General features: G+C 48.3%; 7 protein-coding genes across 7 annotated transcripts; 5 read left to right on the forward strand and 2 right to left on the reverse strand.

Annotated features, from left to right (window-relative positions):
- Nucleotides 1-511: 511 nt before the first annotated feature.
- On the forward strand, nt 512-3,983 carry LAJ45_06995 (uncharacterized protein; the record flags this gene model as incomplete). The annotated part of the gene is made up of 7 exons (XM_046116554.1): nt 512-771; nt 830-1,318; nt 1,368-2,231; nt 2,289-2,609; nt 2,739-2,741; nt 2,799-3,693; nt 3,774-3,983. 7 exons carry the CDS (start codon nt 512-514, stop codon nt 3,981-3,983), a joined length of 3,042 nt encoding a protein of 1,013 aa, XP_045970323.1.
- A 1,318-nt stretch (nt 3,984-5,301) lies between these two features.
- Nucleotides 5,302-6,375, forward strand: LAJ45_06996 (uncharacterized protein; the record flags this gene model as incomplete). The annotated part of the gene is made up of 2 exons (XM_046116555.1): nt 5,302-5,915; nt 5,979-6,375. The coding sequence occupies 2 exons, from the start codon at nt 5,302-5,304 to the stop codon at nt 6,373-6,375; spliced, it is 1,011 nt and encodes a 336-aa protein (XP_045970324.1).
- A 1,639-nt stretch (nt 6,376-8,014) lies between these two features.
- Nucleotides 8,015-9,520, forward strand: LAJ45_06997 (uncharacterized protein; the record flags this gene model as incomplete). Its single annotated transcript, XM_046116556.1, has 3 exons — nt 8,015-8,378; nt 8,458-9,250; nt 9,316-9,520. 3 exons carry the CDS (start codon nt 8,015-8,017, stop codon nt 9,518-9,520), a joined length of 1,362 nt encoding a protein of 453 aa, XP_045970325.1.
- Nucleotides 9,521-11,809: 2,289 nt separating this feature from the next.
- On the forward strand, nt 11,810-14,898 carry LAJ45_06998 (uncharacterized protein; the record flags this gene model as incomplete). Its single annotated transcript, XM_046116557.1, has 9 exons — nt 11,810-11,958; nt 12,015-12,125; nt 12,186-12,298; nt 12,349-12,434; nt 12,496-12,663; nt 12,728-13,414; nt 13,464-14,303; nt 14,361-14,507; nt 14,560-14,898. 9 exons carry the CDS (start codon nt 11,810-11,812, stop codon nt 14,896-14,898), a joined length of 2,640 nt encoding a protein of 879 aa, XP_045970326.1.
- Nucleotides 14,899-15,703: 805 nt separating this feature from the next.
- On the forward strand, nt 15,704-16,257 carry LAJ45_06999 (uncharacterized protein; the record flags this gene model as incomplete). The annotated part of the gene is made up of 3 exons (XM_046116558.1): nt 15,704-15,950; nt 16,046-16,108; nt 16,205-16,257. The coding sequence occupies 3 exons, from the start codon at nt 15,704-15,706 to the stop codon at nt 16,255-16,257; spliced, it is 363 nt and encodes a 120-aa protein (XP_045970327.1).
- A 1,483-nt stretch (nt 16,258-17,740) lies between these two features.
- Nucleotides 17,741-19,109, reverse strand: LAJ45_07000 (uncharacterized protein; the record flags this gene model as incomplete). The annotated part of the gene is made up of 6 exons (XM_046116559.1): nt 17,741-17,902; nt 17,975-18,181; nt 18,246-18,604; nt 18,673-18,705; nt 18,763-18,897; nt 18,971-19,109. 6 exons carry the CDS (start codon nt 19,107-19,109, stop codon nt 17,741-17,743), a joined length of 1,035 nt encoding a protein of 344 aa, XP_045970328.1.
- Nucleotides 19,110-22,692: 3,583 nt separating this feature from the next.
- On the reverse strand, nt 22,693-23,142 carry LAJ45_07001 (uncharacterized protein; the record flags this gene model as incomplete). The annotated part of the gene is made up of 1 exon (XM_046116560.1): nt 22,693-23,142. The coding sequence occupies one exon, from the start codon at nt 23,140-23,142 to the stop codon at nt 22,693-22,695; it is 450 nt and encodes a 149-aa protein (XP_045970329.1).
- Nucleotides 23,143-25,556: the final 2,414 nt, after the last annotated feature.

Raw genomic sequence — 25,556 nt, forward strand, 5'->3', positions numbered from 1 at the left:
AACAGTAGTACTAGTAAGCTCAAGCTTCCAAGCCCTCAATACGTACCTCTGCAATGGCTTTCAAGTTGAATTTTAGCATACTGACAGTCCAGGCACCTCGTGAGGACACGTCGATAGCTACAGAGCCAATATCGTAGCTTAAAAGTAACGATAAGTACAATCAGTTGACCTGTGAAGAACTCTTATGCAGGGATCCCTGCGGCTCTTTTTCATACGTCAGCAGCAGTAGCCTGTAGATCCTTAGGTATTCCGCTGGTACATCAAACCTCGCCGCAAGCCTTGCCTGCATTGTGACCCCGCAATATCCACAGACCCCCGTCATTTTCTCCATCTATCATCTATTTGATATTTCCCCCCACCATCGAAGGATATCATTCTGGCTCAGGTGCGCCTACTTCGCACCTTTCCGCTCCACAATATACTCTTTTCGTCGTCGATTCGGAGGAGTGTGGTTATTACACTTCTCGCTCTAACAAATCCCAGAACCCCCCAGTATCGCACCATCCTCACGATGACGGGGTCAAGCTATTTCAAGAAGGAGATACAGTTCAAGACTGACTATTCGCCGAGCACCATCACAAAATATGAATCTAAACGCACGGGAATGTCGGCGGTAGTAGTAGATCGCGAGGGACCTAAGGTCTTGGGATTCTTTGCCCTTGCCACAGAGATTCTGGATGATTCGGGCAGCCCCCACACTCTAGAGCATTTATGTTTCATGGGCAGCAAGAACTACCAGTACAAGGGCGTGTTAGATCGGATGGCAAACAGGTAGAATTCCACCTGGTTAAACTGTAGAGTGACCTCGAAGATAACTGACTAAATGCAGAGCCTACTCTGGTACGAACGCATGGACAGCTACCGACCATACTGCATACACCCTCGATACCGCCGGTTGGGAGGGATTCGCCCAGATTCTTCCTGTATACCTCGAACACATCCTACTTCCTACCCTTACCGACAGTGGCTGCTACACTGAGGTCCACCACATTGACGGAGAGGGACAAGATGCAGGTGTTGTATACTCTGAGATGCAAGGGGTTCAGAACACCCCAAGCACAATCATGAACATGAAAGCAGTCCAGAAACTCTACCCTGAGGGTGTCGGCTTCAGATACGAGACAGGTGGTATGATGGAAGCTTTGAGAGTCCTTACGGCGGAGAGGATTAGGCAGTTTCACAGGGACATGTACCAGCCAAAAAATCTGTGCTTGGTGATCATTGGCGAAGTGGACCATGACAACCTCTTGAAAATCCTGGACGATTTTGAAGGGAGTATTTTGAAAGATATCCCAGACCCGAGCTTGCCCATGAAAAGGTAAATTCCAAAATTGTTTTGGTAATACTGGTTTTAACCAATTTTATAGGCCTTGGATCGATTCTAAACCCGTTCCGTTATTGAAGGAGTCTACGATTGATACCGTCGAGTTCCCCGAAAAGGATGAATCTATGGGCGAGATCTCAATTGGCTTCCTCGGTCCCAATTGCAATGATGCAAAGGCGATGGCAGCTCTCGAAACTCTTGGTACCTTCCTTGCCGGTTCCTCGGTGTCGATCCTAGAGAACCAGCTCGTGGAAATCAAAGAGCCACTCGCATCTTCTGTCCAGTTTTACGTCGAGGAGCGCCCCAACTCACTCATCTGGCTCCAACTAACCAGTGTCCCCACCAAGAAGCTTGCTGAAGTCGAGAAGCGTCTCTTCGAGGTGCTGAAAAAGACCGTCAGCGAGCCAATTGACCTCGCGTACGTCCAGGAATGTCTCCGACGCACAAAGAGGCAGCGCAAGTTCTCGGTGGAGAGCTCTGGGTACTACTTCTCCAACCCTCTCATTACGGACTTTATCTTTGGGGAGAGGGATGGCAGCACTCTCAAGTCATTTGAAAACCTAAACGCATTTGATGAGCTCGAGAAGTGGACCGAGACTGACTGGCGAGACTTCCTCCGTAAATGGGTTGCGGACAACGAGCACGTCTCGATTCTCGGAAAGCCTTCTGCAAAGCTTGCTAAGAAGATTGAAGAAGATGAGAAGAAGCGTGTGGCTGCCCAGAAAGCTAAGTTCGGGGAAGAGGGCCTTAAAAAGCTCCAGGAAAAGCTCGATAAGGCTAAAGCGGACAACGACAGAGAGATCCCGAAAGAGGAGCTCGGAAAGTTTCCAGTTCCAGGGGTTGAGAGCATTCATTTCATCAAGACTGAGACCGCACGGGCCGGATTGGCAGTGGAAGATGGAAAGGGGTGAGTGATTTTTCATGATCCACCTCGTACCCTTCGCAAGTTGCTGACCCTCCATAGTGATAAGGAAATACAGGATATCATTGATAAAGACCATGTCGATCTACCACTTTACCTCCATTATGAGCACATCCCATCAAACTTTGTACGGATAACGATTCTTGTCTCAACTGCGTCCATCCCGGTTGAAAGACGACCCTTGATCCCAATATACCTTGAAAACTTCTTCAACACACCCATTATGCAAGATGGAGTACGTCTAGAGTACGAACAGGTTGTAGCAAAGTTGGAGAAGGATACCGTTAACTACAACATCGGATCCGGAACATATATGGACACACCTGAGAGTCTCGGGATCAGGTTCCAAGTTGAGCCCGAGAAGTATGAGGTTTCCATCAAATGGATCAAGGAGTTCTTTTGGAGCAGCATCTTTGATGCCTCACGCCTTGCTACTACAATTACCAAGATGAGGAGTGATATTCCCGATGAGAAGAGAGGCGGTTAAAACAGTAAGTAAACCCCAACCTCGTTTTCAATCCAAGATTTTAACGCCATGCCCGTCTAGATGAGCATGTCCGTCAACAGCATGATTTCCTACTCCCGTGAATCAATTGGACGCGCACAAGACACCCTCGTCAAGGCCCTCTACCTAAAACGAATCAGCAAGCAACTAGAAGAGAAGCCCGACGATGTAATCGCCCAGTTCGAGGAGCTCCGCAAAACCTTCTGCAAGCTCGAGAACTTCCGCATCCTTGTCATTGCAGACATAACGAAGCTCAAGAACCCCGTATCCGCATGGAAAGACTTCATCACTGGCCACTCCTTCACCGGCAAACTGGCACCTATCGACAAGCGGATCCAACGCCTCACCCCGCAAGGCCAGAAGCCCGGCGGCGTAGCCCACCTGGTCCCGCTCCCAACAATTGACTCATCCTTCTCCGTCCACGTCGCTCTCGGCCCCGACAGCCCCACTCACCCCAAACTGCCGGCTATGCTCTTGGCAATCTCATATCTTGATGCCGTTGAGGGTCCCCTCTGGCGAGCAGTCCGCGGCACAGGTCTCGCCTACGGTACTGGCTTCTCCAAGAACATCGACTCAGGCCACGTTCAGTTCACCGTCTACCGCTCCCCCGACGCCTACAAAGCGTGGGAAGCGTCCCGCAAGGTCCTGCGCGACCACATGGACGGCACCGTCGAGTTCGACCACCTCTCGCTCGAAGGCGCGCTCTCATCCATCGTCGTCCAGTTCGCAGACGAGGAGTCGTCCATGGCGTCGGCCGCGTCGGTGTCCTTCATCAACCAGGTCATCCACGGGCAGAGCAAGGACTACAACATGCAGCTGCTGAAGAAGATCCGTGCGGTCACGGTGCAGGACCTGAAGGACGTGGTGAGAGATGTGTTGTTGCCCGTGTTTGATCCCGAGAGGAGTAATACTGTGGTGGTGACGGCGCCGGTGAAGTCTGATGTGAGTTTTTGCAACCCCCCCCCTCAAAAACCCCGGAGCCACGGGCATTGATTGACTGACGAAACACCCCGCATATGTAGTCCATCAAAGCGGCGCTTGAAAAGGAGAATTTCAACGTCACCGTGCACCCGCTGAAGTTCTTCCAGGACGACTACGGGCTCAAGTACGGCCTCGCCGAAGGCGAAGAGGACGACGACGAGAATGGGGACGAGGATGGTGATGATGATGACGATGATGATGATGACGACGACGACGATGATGATAGTGACGAGGAGATGGAGGATAAGTAATGCAAGGTAGATTTTGCAAAAATTGGTCATGGTTGGCTGGAAGGCATAGATCACTGTAGAGGCTTATAGAGAGAGGCTAGAGGCTATACACCTACTACTACTACTACACTTGCAGCGCGGATAGAAAAATATACATTTTTTCGTTCTCGCAGATAGAAGGTAGAGGTGATATTGGTAGTAATGTTGAGATGCATATTCCGCGAAGCTTCCTTCGTGGGCCAGGATTGGGTTTCTTTGCCGGTTGTTGAACTGAGTCGAGCTAGGTCCCATTCCCGGGTGAACGTTTACGCACAGCTAAATAATCCCATGCCCATGCCCATGCCCCACTATTCCCTGGTGCCAATCTTCAACAACCGTGTCCAATCCATAGACATTGACATTTACTTCGTGCCTTCACATCATCTAGATCTGAGCACTGACAATATCTGTAACAATCGCACCCGGATAATTGTCTACAAGTGCATTGAAGACAGACGTCTTATCCAAGCGACCCCCTCTCCCCCCCCCCCCCCCCACTTGCCCTCCGCTTTTTGATTGCTCTTCACTACCGTAATCTCTCTAGCAGAGCTCCTGCAATCGAGTGCGAATCCATGCACCCGAGAATCCGACCCTGCCTACTGACAAAGCTGTTCTGTCCTGTCCCATCCCACAACGAGCCAAGCGCACCCATACCCCGCACCGCGCTACGGTTTTCTCGGGTCCCTTCCGAGAGGCCGTTTACCGCCGCCAGATGTAAACAATGGACAACCTATTTTTTGTTTTTTCATGTGTTGCGCGCATCCTGCATGGTGACGGTGACGGTGAGAACAAGTGAACATCAGCAGCGGGGAATGCACAGCACGCACTGCAGAAGAAAAGAGAAGAGAGGTGCTGTTTACGTAGTACGTATGGAGCGGAGGAAGCTATATAGAGCAGAGCAGAGGCAGAACAAAAAAAAGAAGGTCCGAGTAAAAACAAATCTCAGTCATCCCCCCCACCTTTTGAACTCTTATATCAAAATCGGGGTTGCCACTCTCTCTTTTTTTAATTTTCTCCTCACCTACTCACTCACCCCCCCCCCCCCCTTACCGAAGATTACTGAAGAATCGAGACTGGCCTGATCAGCTCTTGTACGGTTTCTCTTGCACCGTCCGGAACAACTACGCATCCCTTCCGTCCGTGTGTCGCAGATCGACTCTTCACCCCCCGGCCCCTTGTCCTTGTCCCTGCCTCCCCGCAAATTCACGCAAGGAGCTCAGACACTCTCGTAGAGTCTAAAGTAGGGCCAATCTAAATCTAGCAAAAAAAAAAAGAAAGAAAAAAACGTAAGAAATCAAACATGGGGGGTCTCAATCTAAGCTTTGCGCAACAACAACCTCCCCCGGGCCTCCTCTCCCCTTCGCACTCACACTCACACCCAGTCCTGCACCACCCCGTCCCTAAAAAGAACCTCCCCCCCTTCCTCCGCAGCAGCAGCAGTAACCTACCCATCGTGCCTTGTCCTGAATCGCTCTTCCTCGCGCTCAAAAACACCGCCGCAACCACCTCCACCACCACAAGGATGAATCAAGACCATAGCCAATTCCCCAAACACCCTAAGCAGCAGCAGTCGCAATCCCCAACACCTCCGCCTCCCCCAGCAGCAGCGTCACGGAAACGGTCCCCGACCCTCGCCTTCGCCGGTGCCTCCCCGCCGTCCTCCCGCCCGCCGTCGCGGTCACACACAGCGCGGCGGGTGCGCGCCAAGCGCGCGGCCGAGCGGCCCCCATGGGTCACGGAGAAGGAGGGCAGTATTGGGCTGGCGGAGCGCATGGGGGATGTGTTGGTTGACGTGCTGTGGCCCGGGGCGGACCAGATGGACGTGGATAGGAGGGTAGGGGGGCTGAGAGGGAGAGGGAGGGTTACGGTGTTGGCATTTCTGGGGTGTACGCTGGAGCATTTGGTGGGACTTGGGTGAGTGCTTCTTTTCTAGGGGGTGTAGGTTCCGGGAATGGTGAGCTAACGGGGCGAGAATAGGCATGTCACGGCGCTGCTGGCGAGTGGTGGGGCGGACGTGTTTGGTGTTTCGTTGAGTGCGCCGCCGCCGGGTACGTCGACGTTACCGATTATTCATGATACGACAAGGGCGCTGACGCTGGCACTGGGGCTGCTGCATCCGCTGGGCGGGGGGCGGCAGGCGCTGGATGCGATTGTGGTGCTGGATCGGGACTCGTTGAGGAGGATGGTGCTGCCTGTGGGGTGGGGGCCGAGACTGGCGCCCGGGCAGCGTGATGAGGAGAATGGTCAGGGCGTGAGCAGTGTGGTGGGGAGGTGTGTGAAAGGCGTGGAGTGGTTGGGGAATGAGATGGTGGACCAGGTGGTGGAGGATGTGGAGATGGGGATGGGGGTAGAGGTCGTGGGAGTGGCCGTATGATGGGTTTTTGTTTCCTGCGTTTTTCTTTCTTTCTTTTTCTTTTTTTCGAGGGATGGTGTTTTTATGTCGTTTTTTTGTGTTTTTTTTTTTTTCTCCTAGCTTTTTAGTCGGCTCTCTGGTTAGCTACCTTTTCTGACCGTTTCTTGACTGGAGTTTTTTCTATTGTAATTGATTCTGAATTTCTTGGGGCTTCTCTCCTGCTTTCTTGCCTGCCAGGATATCCTATCCAGTCACCCTGTAATTATGTTTGACAGGTCGAGGTTGGGATCATTCAAGAACCTGAACTCCTCCAGACCAGGATGGTGATCTTGGACACAAATGGAATAGTGGTGATTTGTCCGAGTGATAATGCATGATACGTTAGTTCAAGATTCTGATATTCCGTGTGGGAGGGGAGGCTGACCCGATCCATATATTTATCGACCAGGCTTTGAGTTATACTGCGGATAGCTATTCCGCTTGACAAATTGTTTGGTGGTGTTAATCATTGGTATGCAGTTGCAGAGTGTGATGCCATCTCGAGCCATGCAGTTCAGATTGGCAAATTAATGTTGATAGGAACCGAGGTCAGCCGCGGCCAGTTGACATGAAATTGACTCCAATCGGGTGTTTCTTTTCAAGCACGGTCGTTGTGGGAAGAATTAGAAGGCGGAGCAGAGCAAATAGAATGATGGAACGGTGCCCGAGTGGATCAAGATGATGGAAGGATTTTTGTATGGAAAGCAGGATGATGATTGTATTCGAGTGACCGCGTACTCCACCACTATATATATACTGATGTTCTTCTGCCATGGTGTTCTCTATTTTGTTCGATACATGTAGTTGCATGTCTCCCTATGTGTCCTCAGACCACGCGACCGACCGACAGCTAGCAGAGAACGGGACATGATTGCCCGCCTTGTAAGCTACTTGTAGTCTTGTTCACAGACCATCACTCGGCTGCGCATAAACTCTCCAAACAGGCTTGAACACCAAAGGCACAAGGCCATTAATTGCTACGCACATTGCACCGCGACGTCCCAGTGCTCAACCACCACGTCTTGATATTTATATGTAATCTCCATACCTATACCCACTGGCACCGTGCACGCACTAGAGCACTGGATGGATGGAGACAAGTTTATGTTCGTCTTAAGCTTAGAGTAGAGTAGAGTAGAAGAGAATCAGTCATGCGGCTCTCGCGTTACACAAAGAGTCACCACTGCCGCTCTGAGCACCATGACTCCTCTCTCCTCGCTTCTGCTTCTCTTTCCCTGTGACTCACCCCACCAAGACCAAGACCGAACCACGCCCAACACAGCCAACATCCCCGTCGAGCTATCTTATCACCTCTATCAATCTTTATCTCTCTGCATCCCCACGAGGCAGAACACGACTACTTAAGCTGCACCCCCCCCGAGTCACCTGTGTTCGCGTCTTCCCAACGCGACACCCCCCGCAGTCCCCCACCGCGACCGTGTAAAGTCCCTCTTTTCTCAGCAAATAAATAAATAGAGAGGGGAAAGAGAGAGACAGAGACAGAGAAAGAGACAGAGAAAGAGACAGAGAAAGGGAAAGAGAGGAAGAGAGAGAGAGAGAGAGAGAGAGAGAGAAGACCCCTCCACATCCCCCCATACCAATCCCAATCACTCCACTCCCAATGTCTCAATCACAGCAGGAGCACCAGCATCCCCCCCACCCCGACGACGAGCCACAGCTCCCCCACCCCCACCCCTCCAGCAGCTCCCAGCAGCAGCATCACCAGCCCATAGAGCACCCCGCCGCCTCCTCCTCCTCCTCGCGGCCCTCGTCCGCTGGCTCATCCACCAAGCGCCCCGCCCCCGAAAACGACATCATCTCGGAGCTTGTCCGCAAGGCCAAGGCCTCCCGGTACGCCCAGCCAGTCCGGAAGTCGGATGATGACGATATTGCAGACACGCTGGAGAGGGACCTGAGCTGTGCCATCTGCTCGGAGGTGCTGAATAACCCTGTGGCGTGTATTGATTGTTTGCATAACTTTTGTGGTGAGCTTTCTCTTTCTTCCTTGTCCGACCAAGATGTGAGGATAGGACAGAAGCTAACAGAGCCCGCCCCGGCACCCAGGATCCTGCCTCGTCCCCTGGCTCGAGCGCATAAACACCTGCCCGACCTGCCGGCAGGTTGTCAAAAAGATCCGCGACAACCACAGCACCGCAGGCCTCATCGAAACGCTCCTCACACGTTTCCCCGACAAGCGCCGGGACCCCGCCGAGCTCAAGGAGCTCGAAAAGGTCTACAAGCCCGGCCAAAAAGTCTACATCGAAGAAGCCTCCCCCGACGACGACGACGACGACCACCACTCCGACTCCGGCTCTGACGGCGACGACGACGCCCACATCGCCTGGCCCCCGTGCCCCTGCTGCATCCCCGACAACCCCCACGGGCACACCTGCCCCGACGCCCTCCCCGACACGAACCCCCCGCACCGCGCCGACACCTACACCTTCCGCAACCATGTGCACTGCCACCACTGCCCCAACACCATCCCGACCACCTGGAAGTCCGAGTACAAATGCGAGTCCTGCGGCCTGCTCAACTGCGGGGCACTCTTTGGCTGCGCTGTCCCCGGCGTGCTCGCCCCGCCCGCTGCACAGGTGCAGCCCATCGGGCCGCCCAACTTAGCGTTCCACAACAACCTGACCGAGCTTTACCACTTTGAGAGCTGGCGCGGCGCGACAAACACGTCCTATCTGCAGATCGCGCAGATGATCTACGAGTGGGTTGTTGCGGGGAACGGCGGGGAGTTCCACGCGCTGAGAAGGAGCGTGGGGACCGATGCGTATGTGTGTAAGGGGTGTGTGGCGCCGGTGCTGCAGGAGCGGTTTATGGCGTGGTGGTGCGCCGAGCGCGTGAGGCTGTATCTGGATGCGAGGCCGAGGTGCTGGTATGGGTGGAGGTGCAGAACGCAGTATCATAATGCAGCGCATGCGCAGAAGTTGCAGCATTGTTGTGCGGAGGTGCCGGAGGCGGAGAGGAGGGCGGGGAGGGCGAGGGGGATCCGGTGGCGGCGGTGGGTCCCGTGGTGGATTTGGGACCGGTGGTGGATTTGGGACCGATGGGGGGTTTCGGTGGTGGGGCGGGGCCGGGGGCCGCAGATGGGGGTTTGGGTGGGATGGGGCCGCAGTAGATGTCGTGGATGGGTGGGTGGGCATGTGGAGTTAGGCGGCGTTCTTTTATTTTTCCGAGCTTTTTTATGTATCTTTTTCTTTCTTTTTTTTCTTTTTTTTCTTTCACTTTCTTCTTTCTTTCTGTTGTCTTTAAAAGGGTTATTTTCTTTTCTTCTTTTTTTGTAGTGGGCCCCATATACCGTTCTGTAGGTTTATTCGACTTTGCGTGCATGCATTCATGAGGAAAAAAATCAAAATATATAGATTTAAACGTGACTGTTCTCGAGAGACGGGCGGCGGTCAGTGCGAGTGATATTCTATGATTCAGTGCGGTGGTCGCTTTGATGGTGCTTGCAGGACGGGGGGTTTGCTTTGCAGTGGGGGAAAGGGTTCCAGAGCGGCGGTTAGTAATATCGATATCCTAAAAGTACTGCCATTCATTACTTGAAGTGCCGGCGACTGGGCGTCTGGTTTATGCTTGCTTTAGAGAAGAGTTTGGGAGTGGGAGTGGGGAGGCTTAGCGGGTGGGGTTTGATCATTGACACCTTTATTGGCGCAGCGCAGCTTAACTTTGGAAGATTGTACGTGGGGTGTGGTGTTTTCTCGAGAGGGAGATGGGAGTCAGAGAGTTGCGCGCGTTTGTGGCTTTGGGGTGGGGAATAGATCTAGAGATTTATCTGCTCTGGGCCTTGAAACGGCGGGGTTTCTTTTTGTTCTGTTTTTTTTTTTTTTTTTGAGATTTGTAGCTATGGTGTGTTTACGCATTTTATTGAGTTCCAGCCCGTGTAGAAGTATCGCGGACGGATGAAGCACGACTTTTGTGGCTGCTGTTTTGTGTGCTTAATGGTGAAAGTTTGGTTGATGGTTTCCTGAGGAATAGAATAGGAAAGGCCTTGGCATACTGCCAAGGTTAGATATCACTTCCAGTACAGCATTCACTATGGGCGGGTGGTCTAGTGGATAGACTGCTCGTCAGGCAAGACACCGAGCGTACCCAGGATACAACCACACACACATAAGGTCCTGGGTTCAAACCAGGGGTGGGGATAGCAGTCGCAAATTTCTCAATAAGACGCTGCAGTATCTTTTGTAGATTTGGAGAATGTTTTTGTTCTTTCCTTCTTTTCTTGGGGCGGGATAAAATCACATGGGTAGAATACAGACGAGTGATAATCTGTGAACTTGTGTTCCCCTAACCCTACTCTAGACTCTCATGCCATCCCTACGGGTTTGATAAACATCATTTGGCATGAACAATATCCACTTGTATCAAACCCCTCAAAATCTCTATCATGTAAAGCTATTAAGTTATGAACCGTTAGAGGAATTCACTCAGGTGCTAGGTGCAAGTGGTTCCGTGAATAACAGCGATCACTTCAAGTGTCTGCCGCGGCCAACCGCACAACTCTCCCAGTTCCCCGTAACAGAAAAAGCACCATACTCATGCGTTAGAACTTCTGATGAGCTTTGGGTTGGCGGTATGGGATAAGGGACAATAAACACACCTTAGTAAAATGATTGCCCTAATCTTCATACCCAATCTCGTTTCCAACCGGCCTTGTACTACCATCTAGATCAAGACACACTGTAGGTACATATTGCGTATCAATCCGACGATAACCGGTTACCTGCAGAATATTACGGTTCTAAGTTGATATCTCTTTCCTGGCCTTCCAATAATGTTTACTGTAGTTGGAACGGGAGTTTGGACGAAAGTTGGTTGGATATAACCGACGCATTCGGTGCAAGGCGCCTTTTGCAGAACCCGAACATCATCCTCTTTCCAATATCCATTACTACGACAGAAGCATCTAAAACCAAAACTTTTGTTTCAATGGACGTAAATCAATGCCGGAGATGCCCGTCGCTTACTCCTGCCGTACTCGGACATAGCGTAATCTACACATTCGTTCGGATAACCTACGTATATCCCACCTTTTTCGGTGACAAAATTCTTCCCCGCTCTAAGAGATTCGCCGCACGGTAGCTACCCCTCAGCACAGACAAATCCCAACTCCCCAGCTCCCATGAGGACCTTCGCTTGCAGGCCGCAGATCACGCGATCCAACCGTGTCCTGTTGTCTATATCTCAGCAACCCCGCACTATCCCATCTAAGCTTCGACTTAGACCCTACACCATCTCGGCCTTCTCCCACCCCCCATCATCCTCAACCACTACTACCTCTTCTTCTATCATCCCCAATCTTGATAAACCATCTTTACTATCATCACGGTTTAGACCAGCTACAGCTCCAGCCTCCCTAAAACTTAGATCCAAGAATTTCGCAAGAAATTGCTCCTGCCAAAGAATGTGTCGTCGTCATGATCTCGACGCGTCTGGGAGCACTATCAACCAGGGTAGAGAGGTGCTCCCTGATAACGTGAAGCCAACCAATTATGCGTTGGAGCTCGAGCCTGACCTCGAGAAGTTTACCTTCGAGGGAACTGTAGCAATTGCGTCGGTGCCTCTACTTCCTTTGAAGGGATTGAAAGCTGATGAATTGTGTGGTATAGGCTTGATGTAGTTAAGGATAGTACAACAGTTGCTGTTAACGATGTCGATATCGAGATTCAGTCTGCAAAGCTCGAGTACAATGGACAGGAGTACACTCCTGTCAATGTTGAGTGAGTTCCTCAATGGCAGCACTCAATGGGGAGTCTTGATGCTTATAATGATCCTTTTAGACACACTGATGATATCCAGACTACTACATGGACTTTCAAGGACGTCATTCCAGCTGGGACCACGGCAACCTTGACCATCAAATACACCGGTATCCTTAACAATAACATGGCTGGTATGTTCCTCGCCCTGGTTTACTCATGCGGCATTGACTGATATTATTAGGATTCTACCGTTCGTCATACAAGGATCAGGATGGATCAACCAAGTACATGGCAACTACACAGATGGAGCCTACTGACGCTCGTAGGGTATGGGATCTTGTCAGTGTATGAGTGGGGGGCATCAATTGACAACCGTTTTATAATTTAGGCTCTTCCCTGTTTCGACCAGCCGGATCTCAAGGCTACTTGGGAGGTGACTTTGGTTGCCGACGAGAAGTTGACTTGTTTGTCCAATATGGACGTCAAGGACACCAAGAGTTTAGGCAATGGAAAGAAGTCAGTGTCATTCAACAAGTCTCCAAAGATGTCAACATACGTAAGTCACCATCTATTGCATTTACTACAGGGGTACAAGGGTAGAGTTAACAAGAAATCTATAGCTCTTGGCGTTCATTGTTGGTGACTTCAAATATGTTGAGAACAATGATTTCCGTGTGCCCATTCGAGTATACGCCACCCCCGGAAATGAGCACCAGGGTCAATTCTCCGCGGATCTTGCCGCAAAGACTCTCAAGTTCTACGAGGAAACATTTGGTTCCGAATATCCTTTGCCGAAGATGGACATGGTTGCTATTCCGGATTTCTCGGCCGGTGCTATGGAGAACTGGGGTTTGGTTACATACAGAGTCGTCGATTTGCTTTACGATGAGAAGACTGCTTCCCTTGACCGAAAGCAAAGAATTGCGGAGGTTGTCCAGCATGAGCTTGCTCATCAATGGTTTGGTAACTTGGTCACGATGGATTTCTGGGAAGGTCTGTGGCTCAACGAAGGTTTTGCTACTTGGATGTCCTGGTACTCCTCGAACGTTTTCTACCCTCAATGGAAAGTGTGGGAATCATATGTCACAGACAGTTATGCTGGTGCCCTCAGCTTGGATGGATTGAGAAGCAGTCATCCTATTGAGGTGCCAGTGAAGAAGGTCTCTGAGATCAACCAGATTTTCGACAGCATCTCATACCTGAAGGGAAGTTCGATCTTGCGAATGATTTCAGTATATCTTGGCGAGGACGTCTTCCTCGAAGGTATCAGACGGTACTTGAAGAAGCACGCCTATGGCAACACTCACGTAAGCGATCTTTCTTTAAATTCCATTAATCGAAGGCTAATTTGTAAAGACTGGTGATCTTTGGGCTGCTCTGAGCGATGCCAGTGGGAAGGATGTCGAGAAGGACATGGCTACATGGACTAAGAAGACTGGTTACCCTGTGATTACTGTCAAGGAAAACGGAAACGAACTACATCTCACACAAAACCGCTATCTTAGAACAGCTGATGTGAAGCCAGAGGAGGATGAAACATTGTGGCCTATTTTCATTGGCCTCCGCACTAAAGATGGGGTTGATTCAAAACTCACATTCAACACACGTGAAACCACAATCAAGGTTCCAGACACCGATTTCTTCAAGCTTAATGCTGATCAAACTGGTGTTTACCGAACATTGTACTCTCCTGAGCGTCTTGCGACACTTGGGAAGGAGTCGAAGCTTCTTACTGTACAGGACAGAGCCGGGTTGCTCGGAGATGCTGGTGCTCTTGCTACCAGTGGCTACCAGAAAACCTCTGGTCTTTTGGACCTGCTTGCCGGATTTAAGGATGAGACTGAATATATTGTCTGGTCCGAAATTGCGGCAAGAATTGGAAACATCAAGGCGGCTTGGCTCTTTGAGCCCAAGGATCAGAATGAAGGACTTAAGGATTTCCAGCGAGATTTGTTCTCACCGCTTGCCCACAAGGTCGGCTGGGAATTCAAGTCAACGGATGATGATATCCTTCAACAGCTCAAGGCGCTTGCTTTCTCGCAGGCTGGATACAGCGGCGATGAGAAGGTCGTTGCTGCGGCGAAGGAAATGTTCAAGAAGTTTGTTGAGGGAGAGCTTGATGCTATCAACCCCAACATTCGTGGGCCTGTCTACAACATTGTTCTCCAATATGGCGAAAACAACGGCGAAAAGGAGGTATGGCTGACTATCCTTCTTCCAACTTTATTGTAAGCTTTACTTACAAATATTTAGTGGGACCAAGTCTTCGATGCCTACAAGAACGGGCGTACCAGTGATGAGCGCAACGTCGCACTCCGCTGCTTAGGTCGCTCCGAGAACCCAGCGAACATCAAGAAGTCACTTGAAATCGCTATTAACGGTGAAGTGAAAGAGCAAGACGTAATTTAGCCCTGCCTTCCTAAACACAAGACCACCATTGACATGGTTCTAGATCTACCAACCTATCGGTGGCCTCCGTTCTCATGTCGCTGGTACTGAGGCTCTTTGGGAATGGACCCAACAAAACTGGGACCTTCTCGTCAAGAAGCTTCCTCCGGGCTTGTCGATGCTCGGAAGCATTGTCGTTACCTGCACAGGAGGGTTTACCTCTGATAAGGCTATCGAGGACATCAACGAATTCTTCAAGAACAAGAGTCTAACAGGTTTCGATATGAGCTTGGCTCAGAGCTTGGATGGGATTAGGGCTAAGGCATCATGGGTTAAGAGGGATGCTGAAGATGTGAAGGCATGGTTGAAAAAGAACAAGTACTACTCGGCAGAGAAACTATAGTTCCATATATGTAGTTAATATTAGATACAGTATATCACTGGGCATGTATCTTTAGCATAGCAGCAGTATGAATTGAAGATTGTTCACTGTTGTAATCGCTTGTGCCGCGGGTGAGATGTCGAGTTTTTGCGCATATCGAACCATATTTTCGGGGTGACAGTAAACCCGGCTCCTTCTATTGAAACTTTCAGTAGTCTATCATATGTAGACTATAAACTTCACGATAAAAGGATTCTATGCTACATATTACTAAGTCACTGTTTTCAATGGCGGAGATAAGTTTGCTCGTCTGTCAAGTAAAGCCGACCGAGCATAAACGGAAGAAGAGGATAGTTATTATGGCCACTACATACATGTATCTTGTTAAAGATTCACCAAAAGATGTCAAAATTGCTATAAAAATGCTTAAAAAATGGTTCAATTTATACTATTTAAATACAAAAATATTTACAAAGAAAAAAAAAGGGAAAGGGGGAAAAGGCATGTCTCCCATCTATCGACATTCACAATCCATCGCCCTAATCGAATAGGACCCAACGGAAAGCAAACTTCCTATCCGGGAGGATAGATCCACTATAATCTGGAGGAGCTTAGAACGCGTGGTTCCTGGCATCTTTTACACTGCGGAGAGCTGCTAGTGCTAGACGTGGCTGTCCTCGTAAACTTTTTGATACCGGGCGAAAGAGGGGTGTGGGGGAAATGCGCTTTTTATAGGCGCGGCGGCGGTGAAATTTTTTTTGAGCGACGGTTTCTTGGCGGATTTAGGGCTTGGGGTGTGGGCGCGCGGGCTGGGCGGGGATTATTAATGGTCCCGGACTTCATGAACTGGGTCGGCGTCGACGTTGACGTTGGGTGTGGGGGTTTTCTAGGACCGACGCCATTGGAGAATTTGGACGGATTGGAGTACGGTTACCGAAAGCCGTTTTGGATTGGGATGCGGTTTGGGCTGGATACTTTCATAGTTTCATTGCTTGAAAAATCGGCTCTTGAAATGCAGTGTTTGCCAAGCCTTCGTCTCGACAATGTCATGGATATCGATGCGACTTCATCTGGTCTGTTGAAATCATAAAGAAATATCTATCAGTCAAATACGCCCAGTAACTCCTTGTTTCGTCAAGGACCAATTTCGATATGTTTCGGATTCAAGGTCTCGCCCGACTAAGTATCCAAACTTTCAAGATGGCGCCGGGCCCGGATTTCAGAGATCTAAGTATGTAGATAAAAGCTTAATTACGAGCCTGTCTTCTGCTCTACTTCTCACCAGTCGGTTTATATACACATTATAACCTTAAGAATCCGCCTCTAGATATAAATTATGGATACTACCGACGTTGTGTGCCGGTGCAGAGGATGCAATAGACCGGTGCTTGTATGGGCTTGCTGGGTTGGCATGATGGCGTTATTGGCTTGGTTGGGATGGGCCGTGGTGATGTTTGCTACGCGCCCGGCCTGTCTGCGCCCTTAATTTGGTTTGGGATAGGTTTCTGTAAATCCAGGATGAAGCAATGGGTTAAGCTCAGTGCTCCAAGTGTTTGTGTACCCGTAGCTCATAAACCTATTTCGAAATCGAGATAGACTTGGGAGATGCTTAGATAACTAGGCTCACTGGTAACTAGGCAGCTCCGTATCAAAGACCTACTTTATAGATGTGTGCCTACAGGACAGGTAGTTACCAAGGCTTTCCTAAGGCAGGATCAATGATTTTTTTGCAGTCAAGTGTCGGAGCAGGCCAGTTTAGAATTTGATGGTTCGGTTTTGAATCGGACTAAGATATCGACATTCTAGAGTTGACAGAGAGGACTACTACAGTAGTTTTTATAAGAAAATGTTAGAGGGATGAAGGGAGCGCTGAAGTATCGGTTTGAAGGTAGATGGAGTAGGCAAGCCTCCTTGTCGAATTGGTGGTTTGGGACTCGAAATAGCATGTATCCGTTGGTTTTGTTGTCAATCGTTCTCTGTGGGGTATATGTTGGCAGTGGACACTTTAGATGGTACGTCTGATGCGAACAGACAGACCAAATGGTGGGTTTCGATTGAAATTGTGGTTCGAGTCCTGGTCTGTGCTCGCTCAGCTCTAAATCGATTAAGAATAAGATGTAGTTTTACTTGAATTCAAAACTGAAATGGTTTTGCACGCAAGTAATGGCGAGGAACATAGCTTATGGCGACGTTAATGGCCATGCCAGAGAGGGGGACCCTCAAGGCCTCGCTGCTGAGTGCTGATTGTGTGTTCATGAATTATCACTCGCCCTGGTGGTATTCCTGCAGGGATACAAATTGTTGAAATCTGGAACAAGTATAAGCAGGATCGATCGAGGGAGGAGAGAGAATATTGGAATGTTTGTGTCTTCAAGTGTTTTTTTTTTTTTTTTTTTTTTTTTTACACCACACATTATATGTAGCCATGGCTTGTTGAAAAGGCAACAATGGATAGGAAGATGGGTGAACCTGATATTGCGTGTGGAATCTGCCGTTGGACTGTGGCTTTACTGCATTTAGTGCACGGTTCTAGATCTCACATGGTTGGCTTTGACGAAAAGTACACATGTATGTAGAGGGCAATGTGGCCAGCCAGCTACGTGTACGCGTATATATCCTTTCCCAGATCATGGAGCGTACATGTAGGTTTTAAGTTTACCAAGCGGCAGGGCCAGGATAGAGTACATGCACCCGTCTGTACCTGCGTACATACATGTACATGACGTAGTGTTAACTTCGATTTAAAAACCAAAAACTGTCGAATAAAATAAACATTAAACAAAAACGGTGCTGCCGTGTGTACAAAAATTTCTATCATCCTCTCAAAACAAATATAAAAAAAAAGATCCCTCAAACACCACCCTCAAAAGTCTCCATCAGCTGTAGCGAGCGGCGTCCACTTCCTCCCATCTCCAAACCGGTCACTTGTAGTCCCTGCGCTCCCAGCCGGCGAGATTCCTGCCTCAACCTGCTTCTCATACGACACACGTCTCAACCTCTCCGACTCGCCCGCTGTCAACCTGATCTGTAACCCGCACACACCGCATTAGCTTCTCCGCCTTAAACCCGGCACCGAGAACAAACGGGGACGACATACATAAATCTCAACTCCAAACGCATGTACCACGAACGCCAGCCAAAAACCGACCCCAAAAGACAACCTCAGTATACTTCCGACAGTTTCCGCCCTATCAAAGCTCGCCGGCACCACAACTCTCATAGTTTCATTGCCCAGACACTCTGGATAGAACGCGGCCACATCCTCCGCCTTCGCTGTCCACATCAGCTGATCACAATCCCACACCTACAGCACACGATCGAGTTAGTCCAACCTCCACCAGACCGCACATCTACAATATTGCACCTACTGTGTCGTATTTCTGAGAACCCCCGATAATCGGTAGGCTGATCCCCATGAAAAGCCGCGTGGTGATGATGCTCCCCATGTAGAACATGGTGCGCAGCATCCACTTGCGGTGCTGGTCGATCTGGAGTCTCTTGATGTTGTAGTATGCGAGAAACGCAGACACGAGCGTGACTACAGAGACGGTCCCGGAGACAACCTGGGTGCTAACCTCACCGCCAAAGGCATGGCGGGTGATGATTAGGGCGCCGGTGACACCGCCGATTAGGAGGAGGAGAACGAGGTAGCCGTTGATACGGTGTACGATGAGAGCTTGATGTCGAATTTTTGGCAGAAATTGGAATACGGCGATGATGCTGCATGCTAAAGATTCCCGAGACTGATAAGCTTATTACTCTTCGTGAAATGGGCACATGGGTTGGTATACTAACGTAGAATACAGGCTAGATGTAGGTACATTCCGACTACGTTCGGCTGTTAGATAGCGGCACTTAGATACTGATATCAATAGGAGGAAATACTCTTATAAAGTTTATCTCCTAGCCAAAAACATTCGCCGGGCCCAGCCTGTCTACAGAACATTCCGTTCGGCCCCAAATCCAGGAATCCGAGCCTCGCGGTAGCGAATCCTAACATTACGGCGCCGAAGAATATCCCTGTGTTTATATGCACGGTTAGATAAATGCATATACCGCTAAAAAATATATAAAAAAGAAGAGGTATACAGACATAAGATGAGGTTGTAACGTTTGTTGAACCCCAGACAGCGCATGAAACTGCACCAAAAACCACCCCCACTCGCAGGAGCAGTAGCAGGAGCATTGTTTACGGAGCCTAGAGCTTCTTGGGGGGAGGTAGATTTGGACATCCTGAGAGTGCTGACTTTGGGCACAGAGCTGGTTTACGGATTCCAGTCGTGGGTGGTGAGGTTTTTATAAGCACACAATTCTCAATCCATTAATATATATTATAGAACCTGATATGGCTATATGATTTGCACCGCCCACGAAGGCTCTACTCGAATCTAGCAAAAAGCAAAAAAGCGAGGACTAATACGCCTGCCTAGCCTGGATTGTATATGTGTACGGCCTTGTACCACCATGTCGACAGGGCCATACGTCTCTAGGTAGATACGCAGGTAAACTCCTGATCAACTCCAGAGTTTGGTAAAGCATAAATCCAACGCTCCAAAGTAGTTCACGGGCTGATGGGACTGGCAGGCTGTCTGTTTGGGACCAACGGATCCGAACCATACGCCAAGAGGAGTCCCTCTGTATAACACTCGGTATTTATCACAACGCCGTGTAGAAGCATCTTACCTGTCGTATTAGAGCATCGGGGGTGATATTGATAATACCGTTTCATTATGACATTGCCGATCGATGCTCTCTTATATTCGCTGGATTGGCTGGAGCATCTTGTCTCAAGACTACTGGGGGATGACGATGTTGATATTGCCAATTATTCAATGTCTGCCTTGGAACGTGGACAAGCTCATGGCGCAGGATAAGGTTTTGCTTTTTGAGGGGGGATTAGGATCAGCCGGACTGCAGCTTTCTTCATGCGACATCACTCGTGTCTGTTTCTTGGCCCTAGCTAGGCTAGCGCTGATCGAACAGCTAGAGGCGGGGTATGTATGGTTTTTTTTGGAGCCGGTATTCGTGTTGATGTTTGATGGGGCCCTTTTACTGGAATCATATCATAGCATTGGACAGGGGGGGGGGGGGGTATAAAAGGTATCGTGGTGATTCGGCGATTAAACACTATTTTCTCGTGGCTAATATTTTTTAAAAAATACCCTCTAGATGCTATGGAATAGTATAGTCTAGCGATATACTATTACATGTACTTACATATGATGATAAGTACATATATTTTACCCGCCTTTGGCGTTGGTCTCAAAAACATGCTGTGCCTTGGTCCCCGCTAGAGCCTTCTTGAAAAGCCATGAAGCAGACATGTGGCTTTGCACAGGCAGACAAATTTGCAAAGCCTCTTCGAACTGTCTTTGGCGAGTTTTCAACCCAGCCCGTATCAACATTCAGAGTGGCTTTGAGGATTTTTTAACCCTCTTCAACATAGATTAAATTAACCCCACCAAGTGGCCGCACGCATAAATTTTGATACTGCAAGTCTAAATTTCACCGCCCAACCAACCGAACCAACCATGTGATAAGCCCCTCCCTCGTATTCAAGCGCCCAGATATAGTTATTCCGGCGCCGGCCAATCATGCTGCATATACTGCACCCCACGCTTCCCCCCTACTCTATATGATCTGCACATATACATATAGCTGCATGTGCTGCAGTAGCCTTGTCTGACTACTCTACTGGTCGCTTAAAAACTTTCCTTCCTCGGGACTGTGTCATAAGAGATCACTCGCTACAGCGGCCATCTTTAAGATATATAAATGGAGCCTGTACTAATTAAGTACAGGTGGTGCGATAAGGAAAGCCGGCTGCAGTAGCAATCGATTCTATACTTGGCGGTAAAGATCGACGCATACATATAGCTAGTCTGAACAGTTACATATCAAGACTTTCCCGTCACCTTCTCAGACCTCCGTACGGTGCTACAAACAGATAACAAGAAATTTAATCGTGTTCAGTGAGTTAGCCTAAACTTCACAAGAAGTACATAGCGGTAACGCAGCTAATAATCCCACCAAAAAGAACAAATATATATGAAAGAGTAGATAAACCCAGGTCCTCTCCGTCTCTTTCCTTCCTTCCCTCATCTTCATACCATGGACTCCCACCACGCAACATCCATAACCATTATCTCTCCTCCTGGTCTAGGACCAAGTGAGTGTCTCTATGCTCTGCTCTCAGCCACGATAACGCACCTTGTTATCGACACTGTCTAAGACTCCTTAATTACCTGACGTGATAATCTCTCGCTCGCTCTTAGATTCACAGTTTGTTCTTATTCTCCGGGCATACCTGCTTACTCTTTAGATGCTCCCTAAGACGAGAATTGAATTGGAGAAATGCCTAAAGCTACAAGAAAAATAAACTCTGACATAAAAGGGCAGCTACCACTGTCACGGTAGTGACTAGACGGCAGACAGGACTCACTCGTGAGGGTGGACGGTGCGGCGGCCTGGTGTCCCTAAAGCTCCATTGGGTCTTATATTAGTGAGCTAATCAAATCAGTAAGGCCTCTGTTGCATCTCAGCACATGGGGTCTACGGGGTTCTCGTTCTCGTTCTCATTGCCATTAAGCTTCCTGATATATGCATGTTTGAAAACAGATATTCATTATGTCTAGTTTCTCTGTAATATATCTTTCGGGTCTAAAAACAATCACAACACCGGTACCAATGGCCTGCTCTAAGAGATACATATATACTAGCAAATGACTATTTAATGAATGGGCGCCTTTCGAAGTTCCGGGAAATTTTCATTTCGTCGCCCAAATACTTGTGATATATATATATGGATTGTAGTACTAGTAACGTAACGTGCTGTATTAATACTTTCATCTTTCTATTCTCGCTGAGCCAGTCAGTGCCATTGCCATAGACTAAGGTCTTCATGCAATCAATGAATTAAACAAAAAAAAAAAAAAAAAAGAGCCAGCCAGTGCCCTGAATTAATAAAGTACGATGATTTTAGGTGACCTCTCGACACAAACCTCGAGGTCTCCCGCATGTATCTGGGAAGAATCCTTCGTTGTTTCTATAGATGCGTTCATTTCCACCTGCGTTTCAGGACGATAGTAATGTATTCTCGTCAGAGTATGGGTATTCAGGATGGACAGTATATATTTTCACAAGAGAGCGAGGAGTTGTAAAGAAAGAAAAATGAATTATAAATATAAGCTGCTGTTCTAAGGAAGATGCATGTCTTGTCGGTTGCTCGTTTCAAGCTCACATGCATGATGCACTGTAGCCAGATTCTGGGCGTGCCCAGGAACTTGATCAACCCGGCATATACCAGCCCGCTACCGTATGTAATATCGTTAGTAGGCGATTGGACCTCTTGTCCTCGTATTTTACAAAGTTTCCCAGCTACTCTGGTCTACAAGTGACAAGCTATGCGAAATGAGCATAGAATAAAGTACATGTGCTTCAATGCACTAGTCACAATGACGAACAAAAGAACATGACAAAAGGCAATCAACGAAACCTCTGAATTAAACGAAGACTCTTTCAAAGAAAAGAAAAAGGAGATGTAACTTAAACAAGAGAAATAATCACATCTATATAATGCATATAAGTACATGTAACTTCGGGCGCGCGCCGCGTACTTTATATATCATGTACCGTATACCAAAACGATCTAAACGCTAAATTAAAGAGAACATCACTGCAGAGTCAATACAAGAATTAACGAATCAAATTAACCTCCATAGGTCCAAGAAACTCCAGACCAATGTCTACCCATTTATACATGTTTATGAAAACCCAAACGCCAAAGAAACCATGCCCCGACCATAAACTCCAACATCAAGTCGTCAATTCCACCCTCTGGATATTCAGAATCGATATCCCCTTCACCGCCCGCGCTGGCTTCATCAATCTCGTTCTCGGCTTGCGGGCTGCCTTCTGCAGCTGCTCTTCCATCGGCAACTCTCCTTCCCAGCTAGCCGAAGCTTCGAGTGACTTTACATCTAGGTAAAGCTTCCCTCGTTCGAAAAACAACGGGCGCTCCATCGATGTTTTTCTAGGCCTTTCAGCACCAAGCGCCTTCATAACCTCTTCCAATATGATCGTAACGTAACGATCCATATCAAAGGCATTGGTGGCTGACTCGAGCTCAGCACCACCACCAGAATTATCCCTCGCACGCTCACGTGCGAGTCTTGCCTGTCGTCTAGTCACTACCGGCGTGGCAGCAGGCACGGTGGTAGCTGCCTTTTTTATGCCAGAGCTTGTTTTTCTTGTAGCTTTAGGCATTTCGAGATAGGTTGTTTATGTTTAAAGGAAATTGAGCGTGTTTGGAGGTTGTGATATCGATATTATCAAAAGGAAATTGGCGGATAGATCGATGGTTTTCTTGATTTGAGGTAAAAAAAAGTATGGGGGGAAATGAAACTTCTATGAGTCGGTAGGCAGCGACGATGACTTTTATACTGTTCAAAGAGGAGGGTGGTCTTTCCTGTGGGACTACTCTCCAAAATCATAGAATTGGGAATTGTTGTAAAGTGCTGGCGTTAACATTCATGACATCAATTGAATTCTCGGGACGCAGAGAAACTTGAAAAAAAGACGATCAGGCAAATTTTCGACTCGTCTATTTATAACCTAGGCGAGCATTTTATGGAGATGAAATGTATGTATTAGCTTCACTAATCGAACATCCGCGGCACAATGGGGGCTAAATGGGCTTCAGGTGTAGTCCTCAATGGATTTTAAGAGAAACGAGAAGCCGGGCTCAAAATTCCGGGATACATGATCGAAGGGCTTCGAGGTAATAGCAAATGGTGGTAAGTGATCCATGAGACTATCGTATAACCCGGCACCAGCCTCGAGCTCGTCCTAAAACCGTTTGCTAAAAGCCAGAGTAACTCAGGCTCTACGGGATACAATGAGATAGGCATATATAGCTACACGTATGCTCTGAACTCACCTTAGGCTAGCTTCCATGATCCTGGGGGCACAAGTAGTGAGTAACAAAGACCATATAGTTTGGTTTTTTCGGTGGTAAGTAGCTGCGAAATGGCGCCCGCCCCCCCCCCCCCCCCCGATGCCAGAACGCCAGGCATTTTAGCTAATCCCCAGCGGAATGAAGAGTAGCGGAGAAATATGCAACCTTGGTTCGTGTGCACGACTTGAGGGGAACCGTTAAAGGATACGTGTAGCTACTAGTGGCCATGATGGACGGTTCTGAGCGACGTGCAATCAAGTGTATGTATACTTTTTATCCCAAGAAACGACGTTTACAAGATCTAAAGGGTTCTAGATGTGTCAATACATACCAGTCTGACGCCAGGGTCACTGTTTTTATGATTGAGATTTACAATCACTGAAGGGTAGGCTTCATCTCAGTACACATTCAACTATATATTAGAGATTTCAAGTTAAATCTATCCCTATGTATGTATCAATTGTTCTTACGTCATGCTACATATCCACAGTTTTCAAGATTAGGGAGTTAGGGGTGATGTCGTTAGGAGAAATACCGCGGTACTGAGCAGGAAGAGTGCTTCAGGAGGTATGGTTTTTAGTGGCACCAAGAGAACCGGATTCAAACGTTCATTTCAAACGAGTAATTGAAAGAGCTTTTTGAGCCTAAAAGTATAGAATTAAGTAGGCGTTAAGTCGCCAAAGGCTGCGCACTGCAGTCGACGTCAACAAGATTCTCAAGATCCCAGGGGTTGAGGGGTATCTGTACATGATCAAGCTGGTCAACATGTATCTAGAGTGAAATACTGTCTCGGGATTAGTAATTTTTGGGAATAGCAGATCAATCACAGTGCACTATGGTAACATGAGTTCGAAGCCATATTATATTAGAGCAGTAACTGTCTAGATAGAACGAAGGATCAACAATAAGCAAGATCTGACTTCCCAAAACAAAGTCGTTGAAGTACTCAGTGATTTCAGCTGCAGGTAGACAAGCAAGGGCTTGAAGTTCATGGCAGAATGCGGTCCAGGTGGTAAACAAAGAAAATAAGACCTTACCTTCTTGAAAATACATTAACAATAACGATCCATGAGAACTCTCTCGCTCATGTTAATATCAATTCAAGTGATCCCTTTAAACAAATCTAGATCATGAATTTATATAGATCACCACTACCACCACTACCACCACTACCACCACTACTACCACTAGCATACATATAGTATCACAGTCAAGGTGCATGATATTATTTCTTCCATAGCTATGCCCGACCTCTAACTATGGATCAAGGTTCTTGAATTCTAATATTGACTGTCGATGTTAAGTTTTATCTGGCACATATCATCACTGTGAGAACAAAGGCTAGCTTCGCTCGCCTCCTGCTTCTTCATGAGATTCCTGATATTTTCATAATATGAAAGCAAAATCCCTACGTATATGGCCCCAGTGGAGGTCACAAAGGGATTTCTTCCCAGCATGTGTAGTGGGGTCGTGGGCGCCGGTGATGGTTGTAAATGCATGTACATATATAGTATTGTAATATTAAATCGAATGCGAACCTGTGAGAATTTCTAAGCAAATGCAATAATCTCTGTCAACTGTATCGAGCCTAAAAAGAGTGACATGACATCAAGTAACATCTCGGGGTTTTAATATCATACCTTCCTTACTCAACTAACAGGCTAGGTATGTACCAGGAACAGAGAGTGCGCAATTACTTGGCCCGCTTGGCATGTCTATGTAC

This window comes from Morchella importuna (assembly GCF_003444635.1).
Source record: "Morchella importuna strain M04M26 chromosome Unknown Morimp01GS021, whole genome shotgun sequence".
NCBI classification, from domain to species: domain Eukaryota; kingdom Fungi; phylum Ascomycota; class Pezizomycetes; order Pezizales; family Morchellaceae; genus Morchella; species Morchella importuna.